This window comes from Piliocolobus tephrosceles, chromosome 21, assembly GCF_002776525.5.
Source record: "Piliocolobus tephrosceles isolate RC106 chromosome 21, ASM277652v3, whole genome shotgun sequence".
NCBI classification, from domain to species: Eukaryota; Metazoa; Chordata; class Mammalia; order Primates; family Cercopithecidae; genus Piliocolobus; species Piliocolobus tephrosceles.
Genome location: NC_045454.1, coordinates 18,786,828 through 18,802,095, shown reverse-complemented (window position 1 = coordinate 18,802,095; position 15,268 = coordinate 18,786,828). Strand labels below are relative to the sequence as shown.

Genomic DNA, 15,268 nt, shown 5'->3' with positions numbered 1-15,268 from the left:
CACTGCTGTGGGTGCGCAGGGCCATACGGCACTTTCGTGACAGTGAGCGGGCCTTCCTATAACCTTTGCCTTTCCTTCCTCAGCTGGAAGGACGGTCTTGCCTTCAATGCCCTGATCCACCGGCACAGACCAGAGCTGATTGAGTATGACAAGCTGAGGAAGGTGGGTGTCTCGAGCTCCCCTTGATGGCCCACAGACGCACCCTGTCTGACCCCCTAACTCTGGGTCACCATCCCCATGTCCATCCATCGCCAGCCTCCAGATCCGGTTCTGCACGCAGATGGGTGGCCTGGGAGAGCGTTGTGCAGGCTTCCCGTGCCCCCTGGCTTGGTGGCTGACTCTCACCTCTCTTATTCTCCTTATTCCCCTCGGGGACTGTCCACTCTCCCTCTATGACACCACAACCAACCCGGGGTTATTTAAGGGCCTGGCCAGCCATGCTTTATAACTCCCCTTCCTCAACCTTCTGGATTCTAGAACCTTTGGGCAGAGGGCAAGGAATTCCAAACCATCACCAGCCCATGTTGCCCATACAGGGTCCTGCTCTCATTTGCCTGTACAAAGCCTGTACGAACCCAGGCCTTGCTCACCAGAAGCTGCCAGCCTCATGGGGGAAGGCAGGACAAAAATTGTGTCCAAAGCAAAGCACCACACCAGGCCATGCACATGTGCTCAGGCTGAATGCGGTGGCAGGGCATGAGGTCAGAGCAGTGCTGCGGGGGAGGCTAGTGCACCCCAAGGCAGCAGGAGCCAGGAAGGGCCCCAGAAGAAGAGGCAGCTTAGGGCCAGAGGAGGGCTTCCTGGGGGAGGCACCAGACGGCACCCAGCCCATTCCAGCCACAGCGAGCAAGAGAGCTAGGTCCCGGCCAGGGAGACTTGGGGTGCAGTGGGCTTTAGTCCTGTAAGCAGTGGGGAGCCCTTGAGGGGGCTGGGGGACGCTTCAGGGTGGTTGGGACCTGGGAGCTCTCGGTTTGCTCTCCTTACCCAGTCCCCAGTGCTCTCTCGGGTCTGGCTTACATCTTCCAGTCAACATGAAAACCAGGGTTTAGGGCAGGGGGCTTAATCTAGGGTCTGTGGGTGGCTGGAAATTGTATGAAAAGGGTACACCTGCATTTTTCTGGAGAAAAAGCCCATGGTTTGTCCCCCAAAGATTTCACGAAGCACTCCTGTGAGTAGGAATTGAATTTATCCAGTCGGTGCCCTCCCGCTCACACACCACACGTGGCTGAGAACTGCCTAAAGAAACCCCAGCCCTAGCCTTCCCGGGTCTCTCCCTCTGGGCCAGCGCTGCCTGCCTCCTGCTCCCGCACCCTGCCCTGATGGGGTTCTTCTTGCTGTCCCCACTTGCCTCCTTCCAGGACGACCCTGTCACCAACCTGAACAATGCCTTTGAAGTGGCCGAGAAATACCTCGACATCCCCAAGATGCTGGATGCAGAGGGTAAGTCATCTCTTCTGTTCAGCTAGCGCTGTGCTTCCTGCTGGCCTTATCTGTCCAGGGCTGGCCTCGGGCAAGGGCCTGTGGGCACGTCAGAGCTTTGGGTCACCTCGGGGAGCTGGCAGAGCCAGTGAGAAGGGCTGAATGATTCCGGGAGAACTCGGGACAGCCGTGTCGCCCTGGGAGACAAAGCGAGGGCATCCTGGGCTGGCCAGATTCCTTCAGGGATGGAGAAAGGGTATGGGGAGGGGGAGCTAAAGGATCAGCCCTCCTGAGACTACATCTCCACAGGGCTGGGGAAGGGCAAGGTGGCTGAGGAGGGGTGCTCCAGGCTTCCTGCGAGCAAGCCTGGCCTCTCCCTCCCTACCTGCAGCAGGCATGGAGTATGGAGCCCGCCAAAGTGGAGTGTTTTGTTTTTTCCTTTCCGGCTTTGCTCCGTTTCCCAGCCATGCACTGCCCCAGCAGGGACTTGTGTCTCTGGCCTCTGGTGGCCCTTGGAGTTGACTGTCCTGCTACTCTTTGAGGCCATTCTCAGAGAACAAAAGTGGCCTCATTTTAATCCGCTTCCCACAGGCTTGTCCTTTCCAGAACCATGGGAGAGGGCGGGGCTGAGGGTGTGGCTGAGCCCACCCAAGTCACAGTCACTCTGCGGGTCCCTCTCCCCCAAGGCCATGGCTCCCAGTGAGTGATGCCTCCACCCCGCCCGCCTGCCTCGGGCAGTTTAACCCTTGTCGTTCACTTGCAGACATCGTGAACACGGCCCGCCCCGACGAGAAGGCCATAATGACCTATGTGTCCAGCTTCTACCATGCCTTTTCGGGAGCGCAGAAGGTACCGGGCAGGGCCAGGCAGGCCCTCCTCGTCGCCACCGTGCAATGCCGCCGCTGCCTCTCGCCTCCCGTGCTCACCTCATTTCTCTTGCAGACAGCAGTGGCCTCTCTCTGACTGGAAGCCACCCCCTGCTCCCTGGTGTTGCTGCCCCTCAGCCCTAGCTCACACACCTATCGGGTACCTCGTCTGTGCCAGGCTTTTCCAGGCATTGAGGATACCCTGGTCACTGGGTCAGGCAAGGTCCCTGCTCTCAGGGTACTTCATGCTAGTGGGAGAGACACACCTGGCCTGTCACAGGAGTGGAATAGAGAACATAGGGCCGGATGGGGGGACAGAGATGACTGGGGTGACCTTCAGTTGGCACTGTCAACATGGAGGGGTGACATGAGCAGGTACTTGCAGCAGGAGCTGCTAGATGCAGCCTGGGGCATGGGTGTTCCAGGCAGAGGGTGAAGCACGGCAAAGGCACTGAGACAGGAAGAAGCTTGGCTTATTCAAGGACCAGCTAGAGAGGAGTGAGTGACAAGCAGTGATGGGCCAGGCCCCACAAGACCCTTGTGGTGTGGGATGAGGAATTCTTGTTTCATTCAGAGGGCCACGGGAGCCCCTAAGGGTCTTACTCCGTGGTGGTGGGTGCTCGCTCACATTTTCAGACAGATCATTTAGCAACTGACTCCTTCAGCCCAAAACGAAGCTGCCTTTATAGGACTCACGGCTGGTCTGTCTCCAGCCCAGGCCTGGTTAGAAAAGGAATGCACCCCATTCGGACCCCACAAAGCCCCACAAGGCATGTCCACGCAGGCCTGGGGCTGGCTTCCAGTCCAGAGCAAGCGCTCTTCCTCCCGCATGAGCCTCGGGCCGGCCCGGCCGCCCTCCCTGCGTCTTTCACTCTCTCCTGCCTCTCTCTCTCTTTCTCTCTCTCTCTGTGCAGATATTGTGGGTACTCTGAGGCCAGATGAGAAGGCCATCATGACTTACGTGTCCTGCTTCTACCACGCTTTCTCGGGGGCTCAGAAGGTGAGCTGGGCCGGGCACACCTCGCTGCTGGGGCTGCAGACCCTGCCTTCACCGCCGGCCATCTGTGGTTGGAGCCCTGGCCAGGCTGCGGGCCACCACACCACACAGACTGACCCTGCTGGGCTCTGACTTGGAAGGGTCCCTTGGGGCTGGTTTCCTGCCTGGCCGGTGCTGGGCCTGTGCTGAGGAGCCACAGACCTTCTCTGAACACAGCCCACCCTGGGAGGTGGGTAGTGGCATCCCAGGCTCTCAGGTGGGGAAACTGAAGCCCTGTGTCACAGTCAATGGCAGAGCTGGGATTTGACCGCCCGGCGTTCCCACTTGCCCTATCCATCATCTGCACCACCTGCCTGCCCCTGCCGGGCCCTTTCGTGGGGAGCACTGGGCTTTACCCCAGTTCTGCAGCTGCTTCTTGCCAGGAAAGGCTCAGCGTATGCAGCCCAACCTGCACTCACGGTCCCAGCCTTCCAGAGGCCAGACGGAGCCCGCAGAGCGTGCGTGCCAGCAGCCGCCCTCCTGGGCCCGGCTGACCTTATGCTGCCCCACGGCTCCTGCTGGGCCCTCAGCGTTCACACAGAGGCCCAAGCACTGCTCCCCCCGCTTGCCTTGTGGTCTCTGAAGTACCTCAGGCAACACTCCCAATGCCTGCTTTGGTGTCAGTAGTTGGCACAGGTGCAAAGGAGGAGGTGGAATCGCTTCTTGTTTACTGAGCATGTACTACATACTAGGCGCTCTCCAAGCCGTTCACATGCACAGGCTTCCAGAGGGCCCCTGTGCACACCCCTAGGAGGGCTAGGCACAGTTAGCCCCATTTGAGAGAGGAGGAGTTAAATTTTAGGGAAACAGAGAGCTGTTCCTAAAGCTAGAAGGCAGGGGCTGTACCTTCTGTGGACCCCCTGCTTCGAGCCCCTAATCTAGCAAGTCCATTACCCACCGTCAGTCTGGCTTGGCCCCACTCTGCCACCTCTTGGTACTGTGACCTTGGGTAGGTCACTTGACCTCAGCTACCCCATCTGTAAAATGGGCATCACTGTAGCTCAGTCTCACAGGATTGCTCTGGGCGTGAAACAAGCTCCTGCAGGCAAAGGGCTTAGCACAGTGTCTGGCACGGCAGGTGCCTTGTAAGCAGCCGGGGGAGTCACAGTAGTGGGGAGTGTGGTTCTTCCCAACCTCAGGCCAGAAAGGCCTCTTCACCTCCTCAGCATGCGATTGGAGCTTGTGTGTGGAGTGTTCTGCTAGAGGGCACGGGCCAAGAGGGTAGAGGGAGGACCCCTGACCCACACCCCTGCAGGAAGATGGGCAGGGACCAGCAGCAGTGGACGATTCATCACCATAGATCCCAACTAACAGCATGTTTGCCGTTGGACTCACCCCTACGGGCCCTGAGCCAGCCCCCTGCCCACCACATGGCCTCATCAGATTGCTTTTCTTTTTTTTTTTTTTTTTTTTGAGGCGGAGTCTTGCTCTGTCGCCCGGACTGGAGTGCAGTGGCCGGATCTCAGCTCACTGCAAGCTCCGCCACCCGGGTTTACGCCATTCTCCTGCCTCAGCCTCCCGAGTAGCTGAGACTACAGGCGGCCGCCACCTCGCCCAGCTAGTTTTTGTATTTTTAGTAGAGACGGGGTTTCACCGTGTTAGCCAGGATGGTCTCGATCTCCTGACCTCGTGATCCGCCCGTCTCGGCCTCCCAAAGTGCTGGGATTACAGGCTTGAGCCACCGCGCCCGGCCGAGATTGCTTTTCCTTCTACCCACACTGCTCCCCTGTGCTTAAGGCTGAACTCCAGTCTGGAGGCGCTGAGAGATTTGGGGGAGCAGGGACTGGCACGCGAGCCCAGGACAGCATGGGAGGGTGCTGAGGTGCTAGGCCTGGAGGATTGTCGCTGGCCCCTCTCCTGAGGGGGTGGCGGAGGCCCGGCTGCCGCGTGCTGGCCGGTCAGGACGGAAAGTGCCGGGGCCCTGCGTGCTCCTCAGGACGGCCACGTGGTGCTGCTCCTGCAACCATCGTTTCCCCAGAGCCAGTCCGAGCTCTTGCAAAAGTGCTCTCTAGGGTTCGTGTTTCATAAATGCAGAGCGAACCCCAGGCCTAGCGCTGGTGTGCCCATTCTGTCCTGATCATTTATTTCCAGTCACTGAAGCGTTCCCACCTCGTTCCTTTATTCACTCACTCATTCAGCAACCCTGAGCACCACCAGTGCACCGAGCCCTAAGCTGGATGTGGGAACTCAGCAGTGAAACATGATTCCCCTGCCCTGGGGCAGCCCCGTGCTCACAGAGTGGACTTGAGTTTCGGGTGCCAGTTTTCTCTGCCAAGTTAGGAGTCAGGGACTGACCTCTGTGACCCCCACAAGCTGCAGCCCTGGCTGTTTTCCACACTGGTCTGGGGCCCATGTTCGTTGGCCGAGGAACCTCCTGGACCTCATCTCTGAGGAGCACCGCCTGGGGCCCTGGGTGTGTGTCCCGCAGCATGGCGCAGGGTGTGTGCATGTGCGTGTGTGCACTCACATGAGCCCCGGCTGCCACCTCCCCGCCTGTCTCCAGGTGCCGTGTGTGGAGGGGAGAAGCTGGGCATCGCTGCCTGCAGCGCTGGCTCTGAGCCATTGGCCAAGCCTCTCCATTTTCCTTCCCCATCACTCTGTAGACCCTCCTCATTCTTTCTGTTCCTGTTCTGTTGCCGTTTCAACTCCTCCTCTTGGACCCTTTCTGTGCTTCCTGAAAGGTACCTGGTCTTTCCTCTCCCTGTGTGCACCCCCCGCCTCCTCTACGCTGTTCACTGCCCCACAGCAGGACAGGGCAGGCTGCTCTCCTGTAGTTCACGCCCAGGGACTATGTCCACCACTCTCACCCTCCAAAGTCCCAGTGCTTTTCTGCCCCATGGATGGTGACTTTTGCCCCCTGGAACTCCTGTTAACCCTGCCTCCAAGGCAGGAGAGAGGACAGGCCTGAGTGTGCTCCTGTGCATGGACCACCAGGCTCCTCTGGGGCCCGGGCGCCCCTGCTCTGCTGCCCCCAGCTCTCCAGCTCTCGGCTTCCCATCCATTCACCTTCCCACCGGGAGAGACTCCTCCACGGTCTTAGGTCCAACACAGCCAACCCATCCAGCCTCACTCTCCTCTGTGCGGGGCACTAGAGGGTTTGCGAGCAGCAGTGGGAGGGCTCCCTGACCTTCCTCGGTGCCTCCCAGGTCTGGGCTCTCTGGACCTAGGGGCATTTTGCAGTTAGCAGTGAGGATGCCAACAAGGCCTGTTGGGACAAGGCACCATCTCACTGGAACTGTGCTTCCTCTCCTTCCCCTCTGTGAGGAGTTCTGTGGGCCTTGGATGGACCAGCTGTTTTCAAGGGACATGCCTGTCAGGAGGGAGGGTGGCCAGCCCCCAGGCAGCCCTGACTGTGCGCTCCCCTCCAGGCTGAAACTGCCGCCAATCGGATCTGCAAGGTGCTGGCTGTCAACCAAGAGAACGAGCACCTGATGGAGGACTACGAGAAGCTGGCCAGTGACGTGAGTGTCCCCCCAGTGAAAGTCAGGGCCACCTCGTTACCCTCAGCCACAGGTCACTGTGACTCTTACAGTGGGAAAGCAGGTGTGGCAGCGAGATGACCTAGGAAAGTCTGCGCGGTCACAGACCATGGCATTTAGCCAGCCAGTGTGTGACCTCTCCATTTGCTTCCACAAGGCTAAGGTCAGACTGGCAGCCACCTTGCCATTCAGTCCCTGGGCTCCCGAGCTTGGGTTCCTACAGAGATGCTCAGGGACAGTGTTTCCTGGGCACCTCAGTGCTTAGAATCACCTGGGGAGCTTTGTGAAAGCCCCTCTTCCCGTGCCCTGGCCCTGGAGAGAGCGATTCAGAAGGATGGAGAGGGGCCTGGGAACCAGCAGGATAGCAGGCCCTGTGCAGGCACTAAACAAGCAGCCCAGCAAGACAGGAACTCAGATTATCCTCCTTTCCAAGTGAGGAAACTGAGGCCCAGGGATGGTCAGGCACGCGCCTGCTGTTACATGACTGGTGGGACAGAGAGCTGGGCTTCAAGCCCAGGCAGCCCTTCTCTAGAGCCCGAACTCAATGCTTCAGTTGGAAATAAGGGTGGTTAGTTAATCTTTTCTGGAGGCTTTTCATTTTTGAAATCTCCATATTTAAAAAGTAAAAGGCTGGGCGCAGTGGCTCACGCCTGTAATCCCAGCACTTTGGGAAGCCAAGGCAAGCAGATCACTTGAGGTCAGGAGTTCAAAACCAGCCTGGCCAACATGGTGAAACCCCATCTCTACTGGAAATATAAAAACTAGCCGGGTATTGTGTCACACACTTGTAGTCCCAGCTACTAGGGAGGCTGAGGCAGGAGGATTTGCTTGAGCCTGGGAGGCAGAGGTTGCAGTGAGCTGAGACTGCGCCACTGCACTCCAGCCTGACGACAGAGCAAGACTCCATCAAAATAAAAATAAAATAAAATAAAATAAAATAAAATTCCCCAAAGAGCAGTGGTTTGACTGCTCATCTAGAACCAGTGGTTCCTAGATTTTCGTATCTCATAGACCAGAAAAATTTGAAAAACTATTTGATGTCCAACCTAAGATGGCCAGCTTTTTATTTTGCCAAGTTACGGATGTTTTAAAAAGAAACATCACCATCTGTTACCACCAGCACTTCTAACACCAAGATAAGGTAAAAAGGTTATTCTTAGAACCCCAGCCGTTGCCAAGAAAGGGCAGCTGGCAGCACGCCTCACAATGTATCCACACAGGGGTATTTCTGTCCTTGAATTTCTCACTTTGCCAGAAGTTGGCATTTGGGAACCACTTCTCCAGCTTGCCCGTGCTGGCAGATAACTGATTTTATTCTTCTAGAATTGTTTTATTATTTTTTTGAGATGGAGTTTCACTCTTGTTGCCCAGGCTGGAGTGCAATGGCACGATCTTGGCCCACTGCAAACTCCACCTCCCAGGGTCAAGCAATTCTCCTGCCTCAGCCTCCCAAGTAGCTGGGATTATAGGTGCGTGCCACCATGCCCAACTAATTTTTGTATTTTTTTTTAGTAGAGATGGGGTTTCACCTTGTTGGTCAGGCTGATCTCGAACTCCTGACCTCAGGTGATCCACTCGCCTCAGCCTCCCAAAGTGCTGGGATTACAGGTGTGAACCAGCGTGCCCGGCCTAGAATTGTTTTAGAGTGTCCAATTTTTTGTTACCCTTCCTCACTCCATCAAAAATCTGAGTAGCTCCTAAAAGTATCTATTTGTTTCATTTTCAATTTTATTTTCTAATTTATGTCCCAGGCCCAGTGCACGCACTGGCGTAGCCAGACTGAGCCAGGTGGGCTTGTGGGCCTTGCCTTGAGGCACGTAGTGAGCCCGGAAGCAGTGAGGCTCTCAGCATGGAGCTCAGTGAAGACAGCGGCAGTGGGGCATGTGACAGCATGGAAGGGGACCTTTTTGGCGGGGTCATGGGAGTGGAGGTCTCCCCTCTTAGACCTGAGGGAAAAGACTGAGAGCAAAGGCATGGGCCAGGCATGGTGGCTCACCCCTGTCATCCCACCACTTTGGGAGGCTAAAGTGGGATTGCTTGAAGTTACGAGTTCAAAACCAGCCTTGGCAGTATACTGAGACCCCCTTCTCTATAAAAACTTAAAAATCAGCCAGGCTCGGAGGTAGGCACCTGTAGTCCCAACTACTTGGGAGACTGAGGTGGAAGGATGGCTTGAGCCCGGAAGGTTGAAGCTGCAGTGAGCTATGATCGTGCCACTTCACTCCAGCCTGGATGACAAAGCACGAACCTGCCTTTCAAAAGCACAGGCAGGAACAGGAAGTAACAAGAGAATAGTACAGCGACGCAGGGACAGGGAGGGGCCACTCTCCCAGAGTTCTGGGTCGGGGGGTTCCAGCAGGAATCGTCGTGGAGAAATTGGGCTGGGGAGCAGGGGCAAGCCCCTAAGGTGGGGCCCTCAAAGATCCAGATCCCATGTGCCCGTAAGCTGGGGGACAGCCCATCAGCACTCTGAGGGCCCCCGACAAAGGCCACTCTGGCTTCTGTGGGCCCACAGCTCCTGGAGTGGATCCGGCGCACCATCCCCTGGCTGGAGGACCGTGTGCCCCAAAAGACTATCCAGGAGATGCAGCAGAAGCTGGAGGACTTCCGCGACTACCGGCGCGTGCACAAGCCACCCAAGGTGCAGGAGAAGTGCCAGCTGGAGATCAACTTCAACACGCTGCAGACCAAGCTGCGCCTCAGCAACCGGCCCGCCTTCATGCCCTCTGAGGGCAAGATGGTCTCGGTGAGCGCCAGGATTCACAGGGGAGCAGCTGTGAGGGGCAGAGGCAGCCCTAGACCTGCCTGTGGGCTCACCGTTTGGCCAGCGTAGTCTTTCCTAAGTTGTTGATGTCCTGTGGGACACGGCACGGCCTTTCGGATGCTGGGTTCGGGGAGGGGTACATTTCACTGGGCACTGTGCTCCCCTTTGGCCCTCACTGGGTATTTTACACCCACCCCAAATCCATGCCACGGGTTGTGTGGGTGTGGAGTGGTGTGAATTTGGAGTCCCGGTCTGCTATGATGGCAGGACCGCCATGCGCGTGAGGCCCTTCATCAACAGAGGGGCAGTGCGCCCTGGACGGTTACCACCTCCCCATCTATGATATCCATTCATTCATGCACTCACCCGTTCACACATTCATTTTGTTAAGCCAGAATTGATTGTACCTGCCGAGTGCTGGGGGGCCCTGTGTAGGCATCCAGATATAACAGCAAAGTATGGCACAGACATGACCCCAGCCAAGCTCTGCCAGCTTCCCATCAGCATCCCTTGGAGACCTCCCCCGGGTGCCCCTGCTTCCTTTTGATAGCCCTGCCTGCTCCTGCCCCGCCCCAGGACATCAACAACGGCTGGCAGCACTTGGAGCAGGCTGAGAAGGGCTACGAGGAGTGGTTGCTGAATGAGATCCGCAGGCTGGAGCGACTCGACCACCTGGCAGAGAAGTTCCGGCAGAAGGCCTCCATCCACGAGGCCTGGACTGACGGTATGGCCCAGCCCTGCCCCACCCTGCCCAGCCCCACTCCTGCGCTCCCCTCCTGTCTCTCAGGCGCACATGAGGGTGCGCACACAGCCCCCTGCCGCATTGGGTCTGTTTCTCAGGTCCCCTTTCTTGCTGCTTGGGAGCATGTGTGTGTGTCAGAAATGCTGCTTTAGAGCCAGGTGCAGTGGCTCACACCTGTAATCCCAGCACTTTGTCAGGCCAAGGCAGGAGGATCACTTGAGCCCAGGAGTTTGAGACCAGCCTGGGCAACATAGCAAGACCCTGCCTATACAAAAAAAAAATTTTAAATAATAAAATTAGCCAGGCATAGTGGTGCACACCTGTGGTCCCAGCTACTTAGGAGGCTGAGGTGGGAGGATCGATTGAGCCAGGGAGGTCAAGGCTACAGTGAGCCTTGATCGTACCACTGCACTCCAGCCTGGGTGACAGAGCAAGACCTTGTCTCAAAAAAAAAAAAAAGGAAAGAAATGCTGCTTTGGGTTCCTCCAGCCCCAGGAAGCAGGGACCATTCAGGGGCCAGGTCCTCTTTGTTGCCCAGTCTGCCCTTGCCTCAGAGATTACTTACAGGTGGGCCCCTGTCAGTCATCCAAGAACACAGCCAAGCTCCCTCCAGCGCTTCAGGGAAGTGGCCTTATACCCGTCCCTTTGTCACCTCTGCGTGTCTTCCCCATCCAGGGCAAGCGTGCGGGGCAGGCCTCTTCCATCCACCGCACCCTGTGTTCAGAGTCGGTTCCCCTCTCCCACACCTCTGTGAGCGTGGACGGCAGGCTGGGGAGCCTGTGTTCACTGGCACGTCCCTTGGGCTAGGCAAGGGCCTGCCTCCTGGGCCTACTGCGGGACCCGGATGGATGGCAGACAGTGCTCACCCACTGCCTGCGGCCCACCCTTCAGCATGGCCCACCTGCTCGCTCCTCCCACCTCCCATCCCTTCCCACAGCCTCCTTCCCAGGCCTGGCTCCCCCTGCAGGAGCGCAGCTGCACTTTCTGTTCTCAGCAGCCCTGCAGCTCCCTGGCCCTTGGCTCCGGATGTGGGATTCCATCACGTCCCTGGCCTTCCTTTGGGTCACGCCAAGGTTGAGATTCCAGATCCCAGGGGTCTGGAAGCCTTCAGAAAGCTGCCAGGGCCTGGGAGAGCCACAAGAGCCATCCATAGGACTCCTCTCCCGTTCTGGCCACCTCCTTCCCAGTGCTGTCTCCCTGGCCCTCCAGCCGCCACTCCGCCCAGCTGAGCGCTTCCTTGCGTTCCTCAGTGCAGTTTCTCACCCCCCCCCACCCTGGCCACATACGAGTATGCAGCTCCGCATGGCCCGCAGCCCTGGTCACGGCCCAGCTCGTGTCCTCCTCACAGGAGCTCAGCTCTCCATGCCCGCAACAGCTGCCAGCCCCAGAGCAGCCCAGCCCCTTTGCTGCCAGAAAAGAGCGCAGATGAGAGTGGATGGTGAGGAGGAAGGAAGGGCCTGGCCAGGCCAAATGCCGCACTTCCCTCTTGCCTGGCAGAAAGGCACCAGTGTGAGGATAGCATGTTGGCACTGATGCCATCTTGTGTGGGTTGGTGGCCTCCATCCCTTCCCAGATTCACTCATTCGTTCAACAGACAGCTCAGGTGGCTCCAGCCGTCCTTATCCATGGAGGCCTGGGCACTGCCCTGTGGCTGAACCTTCTGGGGGTCTTTCTGCCCACCCTTCAGCTCTTCCGTCCCTCTACAGGGCTCCGTGAGGCCCTGCAGATGGTTTCCTGCGGCCGAGGGGCTGGGTGTGGTGGCCCCACTGGCGTTCCTCCCCTGGGAGAAGGGCTCTGGGGCAGCCTTCACCTGAGGTGTTTAGAAGCCAGTCAGTCTCCGACCAGGGCCCAACTGGTTCAGTGGCCTCCACACATCCCTGCCCCACCTCTGCCTGGCTGGGCATCCACCCGGGTCTGCCCATGGCGTCCGCCAGAACCCCCAGGCAGGCTGGACTACTAATTCCCAAGACTCAGAGCCTCCGTCCTCTCAAGCAGCAGTTATGTGAAACAGGACGGGCAGGCCCTCCACACCCCAGGGTCTGGTCATAGCAGCCTCCTCCGCCCTGCGGTGGGTGGGCGACCTTCGCTCCACGCCCCTCACCATCCCCCACAGCCCGCAGTGGAAGGGTCATCGTGGATGCTTCTCCAAGAGACTTGATTTCCTGGGAATACGACCAGCCCCCAGCGACCCCTTGTCCCCACTCCGGCTGTCCCTTGGCCTGGATCCCAGGTAGCCGTGGCCATGGCCTGCTGCCCACATCCTCTTGGTGCACCCTTCCGGGACTCTGCTGAGGCAGAGGGAGATGTCACCTGCTGTTTCTGGTTCCCGCCCCTGGGAGAAAGCAATTGGAGAAGGGAGTTGCAAGGCTGCCTTGTGGCTGAGCCTCCTGCCCCAGGGCTGCGCAGCAGGGCCGGTGGAGCCAGAATCTCTCAGGCCACCCACCTCTTGCCCATCAGCGCCAGGGCCGATCCCAGGGGGAGGCTGGTAGGTGCCTGACAGATGAGACCGGGAGAGGCTGAGGTGATGCTGGTACTGGCTTCATGCCTGCTGTGCTCGAACACCACCTCACTGAAATTAGAGAATAGTTCCATGCCACATAGGTGCTGGGGCTGGCCCTATTTTACAGATGAAGGCACAGACCCAGAGAGGCCCTGGTGGCTGCACTGGGCGGGCAGCTTTCAGGTGCGCTGGGATAGAGCTGAGGGGATCTCTGCTACCACTCTGGGGAAGCCCAAGTTGGTGTCCCTGAGGCAGGGCCCCTGTAGGAGCTGGGGTGCAGCCACCTTCCCAGACTGGCATTTTCCCTGTGGTTCCCTAAAGACCTTCACTTGCTTGCAGGGTTTCTTGAGCTGTGGTTCTAGGATGTGTAATTAGCCAGGATCCGGGACTAATAACAGTGTTCCTCCTCTCCTTCAAAGGGCCTGACGGTAGGCCCACCCCACTGCACACAGGACACTTTAGGACAGCGTGGGGCACTTAAACATGGGAGACAACCGCCACCTGTGCGGGTGCGGGTGCAGGCTCAGGCTCCTAGAAGAAGCTGGCTCCAATGCTTCCCCTTCCCCAAGCCTGCTGGGACATGGGCTTTGACCCCCGGTGCTTCTCTGGATCAAAGCCCTCCAGAAACAGGTGCTACCTTTTCAAGCCGTGCTACCACAGCCCGATTTGTATGGTTTCCTACTGATAAAAGATGCTGAGTTGGCCAGGCGCCGTGGCTCAAGCCTGTAATCCCAGCACTTTGGGAGGCCGAGACGGGCGGATCACGAGGTCAGGAGATCGAGACCATCCTGGCTAACATGGTGAAACCCCGTCTCTACTAAAAAAAAAATACAAAAAATTAGCCGGGCGAGGTGGCGGCGCCTGTAGTCCCAGCTATTGGGAGGCTGAGGCAGGAGAATGGCGTGAACCCGGGAGGCAGAGCTTGCAGTGAGCTGAGATCTGGCCACTGCACTCCAGCCTGGGCGACAGAGCAAGACTCCGTCTCAAAAAAAAAAAAAAAAAAAAAAAAAGAAAGATGCTAAGTTTAGGACGCACGGGTTGAGATGGAATATCTCTCTCAGGCTTACCAACCCTGAAGTGTCCATCCAGGTCTGTCCAAGTTACAGTTGGGCTTAAAGATCCCTAGAGGGTGCGGAAAAAGGTTCTGGAAGTTTCCATGCCACCGTCAATGGCGTGGAAGGATGTGGGGTCCACAGTCTCTCTTTCCCTCCCTCTGCTTGGACAGCCACTCCAGACTCCTGCCCCAGAGCCGCCGTGCTGTGGTCTTAAGTGCCTCTCTGCCCCCACCAGGGAAGGAAGCCATGCTGAAGCACCGGGACTACGAGACAGCCACGCTGTCAGACATCAAAGCCCTCATTCGCAAGCACGAGGCCTTCGAGAGCGACCTGGCCGCGCACCAGGACCGCGTGGAGCAGATCGCCGCCATTGCCCAGGAGCTCAAGTACGTGCGGGCTCAGGACACTCCCATCACCTGGCTACCACCACAGCCTGCCCAGACTGGTGGTGGCAGCACGCCGAGGCCCAGCCTGCCTCAAGGCCTGGAATAGCGTCCCCAATGCCCCAACTTCACCTCCTTCCAGAAGCCAGGGAAGGGCCTTATGGGATGAGGCCTTTTGCGCATCCTGTCTCAGCCCCAGATGGGACACCTGAAGGATCTGGATTCTCTAGCAGAAGGGTGGTGTCTGGCCCCTTGTCTTGATTCTTCAGGCTTTAGGGGGTCCCTGGGGGTGCCACCTCTCCTGCTGGCCACCCCAGGTAGGCCCTGGCCCCCTGATGGGATGGGCCCCGGCCTCCGTTGCTCCCAGCCGCAGCTCCCTGAGGGAGCCGGGCTGCACAGTGAGCCTATTGTTCTGCCCGGCCCCTTCCCTTTCTTGCTCAGAATACACTTATTGTAAGAGCTTCCAGGCAGCCGGGCTCCTTCTCCTCCCCACCCAGTCAGATAAACTTGTGTACACAATTAGTACGCTGAGGCTCGCGCTGGTGAATGGGGCCTTATTCCACCAGCGCGGCGGCCAGCAGCAGGGCGGGCCCAGGCAGCGGAGGCCCAGGCCATTACTTCATGGAAAATCCACAGGCCCTCGAGGGGTAGCAGGGCTCCCAAAATAGCTGTCTGCTCAAAAATAGGATCCTTGGCTATAACTGCTCTTTCCACTGACACCCCCACCCCACCACAGTCACCCCCAAATGTTTGCTTATTCCTATGAGTCCAAGGCCCAGCCCTGATACCCAGTGGAGCCCCATTGCCGGGCAGAGCTGGTTTCCTCCCTGACTCACTACCCCCCACTGCCCGGGTGCTTTGAGGGTTCCCCATTGGCTCAGCCAGAGGCAGGAGTCCCATGGGGCCGTCACAGCACTGTAAACCACAGCTGCTTCTTGGGCACAGTTGGGGCACCCCAGAGGTCCTGCCACCACCACATCCAGGCCAAGGAGAGCAAGGCCACAGATGCAGCACCCTCAGGGGT

The 15,268-nt window shown here is 58.2% G+C and overlaps 1 protein-coding gene across 1 annotated transcript in view; it reads left to right on the top strand.

The window, feature by feature from the left end:
- The window catches only part of ACTN4 (actinin alpha 4), an 89,090-nt gene that overhangs the window by 66,105 nt on the left and 7,717 nt on the right, over window positions 1–15,268 (top strand). The window contains exons 6-12 of the mRNA XM_023229339.2: window positions 84–162; window positions 1,359–1,440; window positions 2,183–2,268; window positions 6,690–6,782; window positions 9,316–9,546; window positions 10,141–10,288; window positions 14,097–14,247. Coding sequence (XP_023085107.1) covers window positions 84–162; window positions 1,359–1,440; window positions 2,183–2,268; window positions 6,690–6,782; window positions 9,316–9,546; window positions 10,141–10,288; window positions 14,097–14,247 — 870 coding nt within the window. The remainder of the gene's footprint in view (window positions 1–83; window positions 163–1,358; window positions 1,441–2,182; window positions 2,269–6,689; window positions 6,783–9,315; window positions 9,547–10,140; window positions 10,289–14,096; window positions 14,248–15,268) is intronic.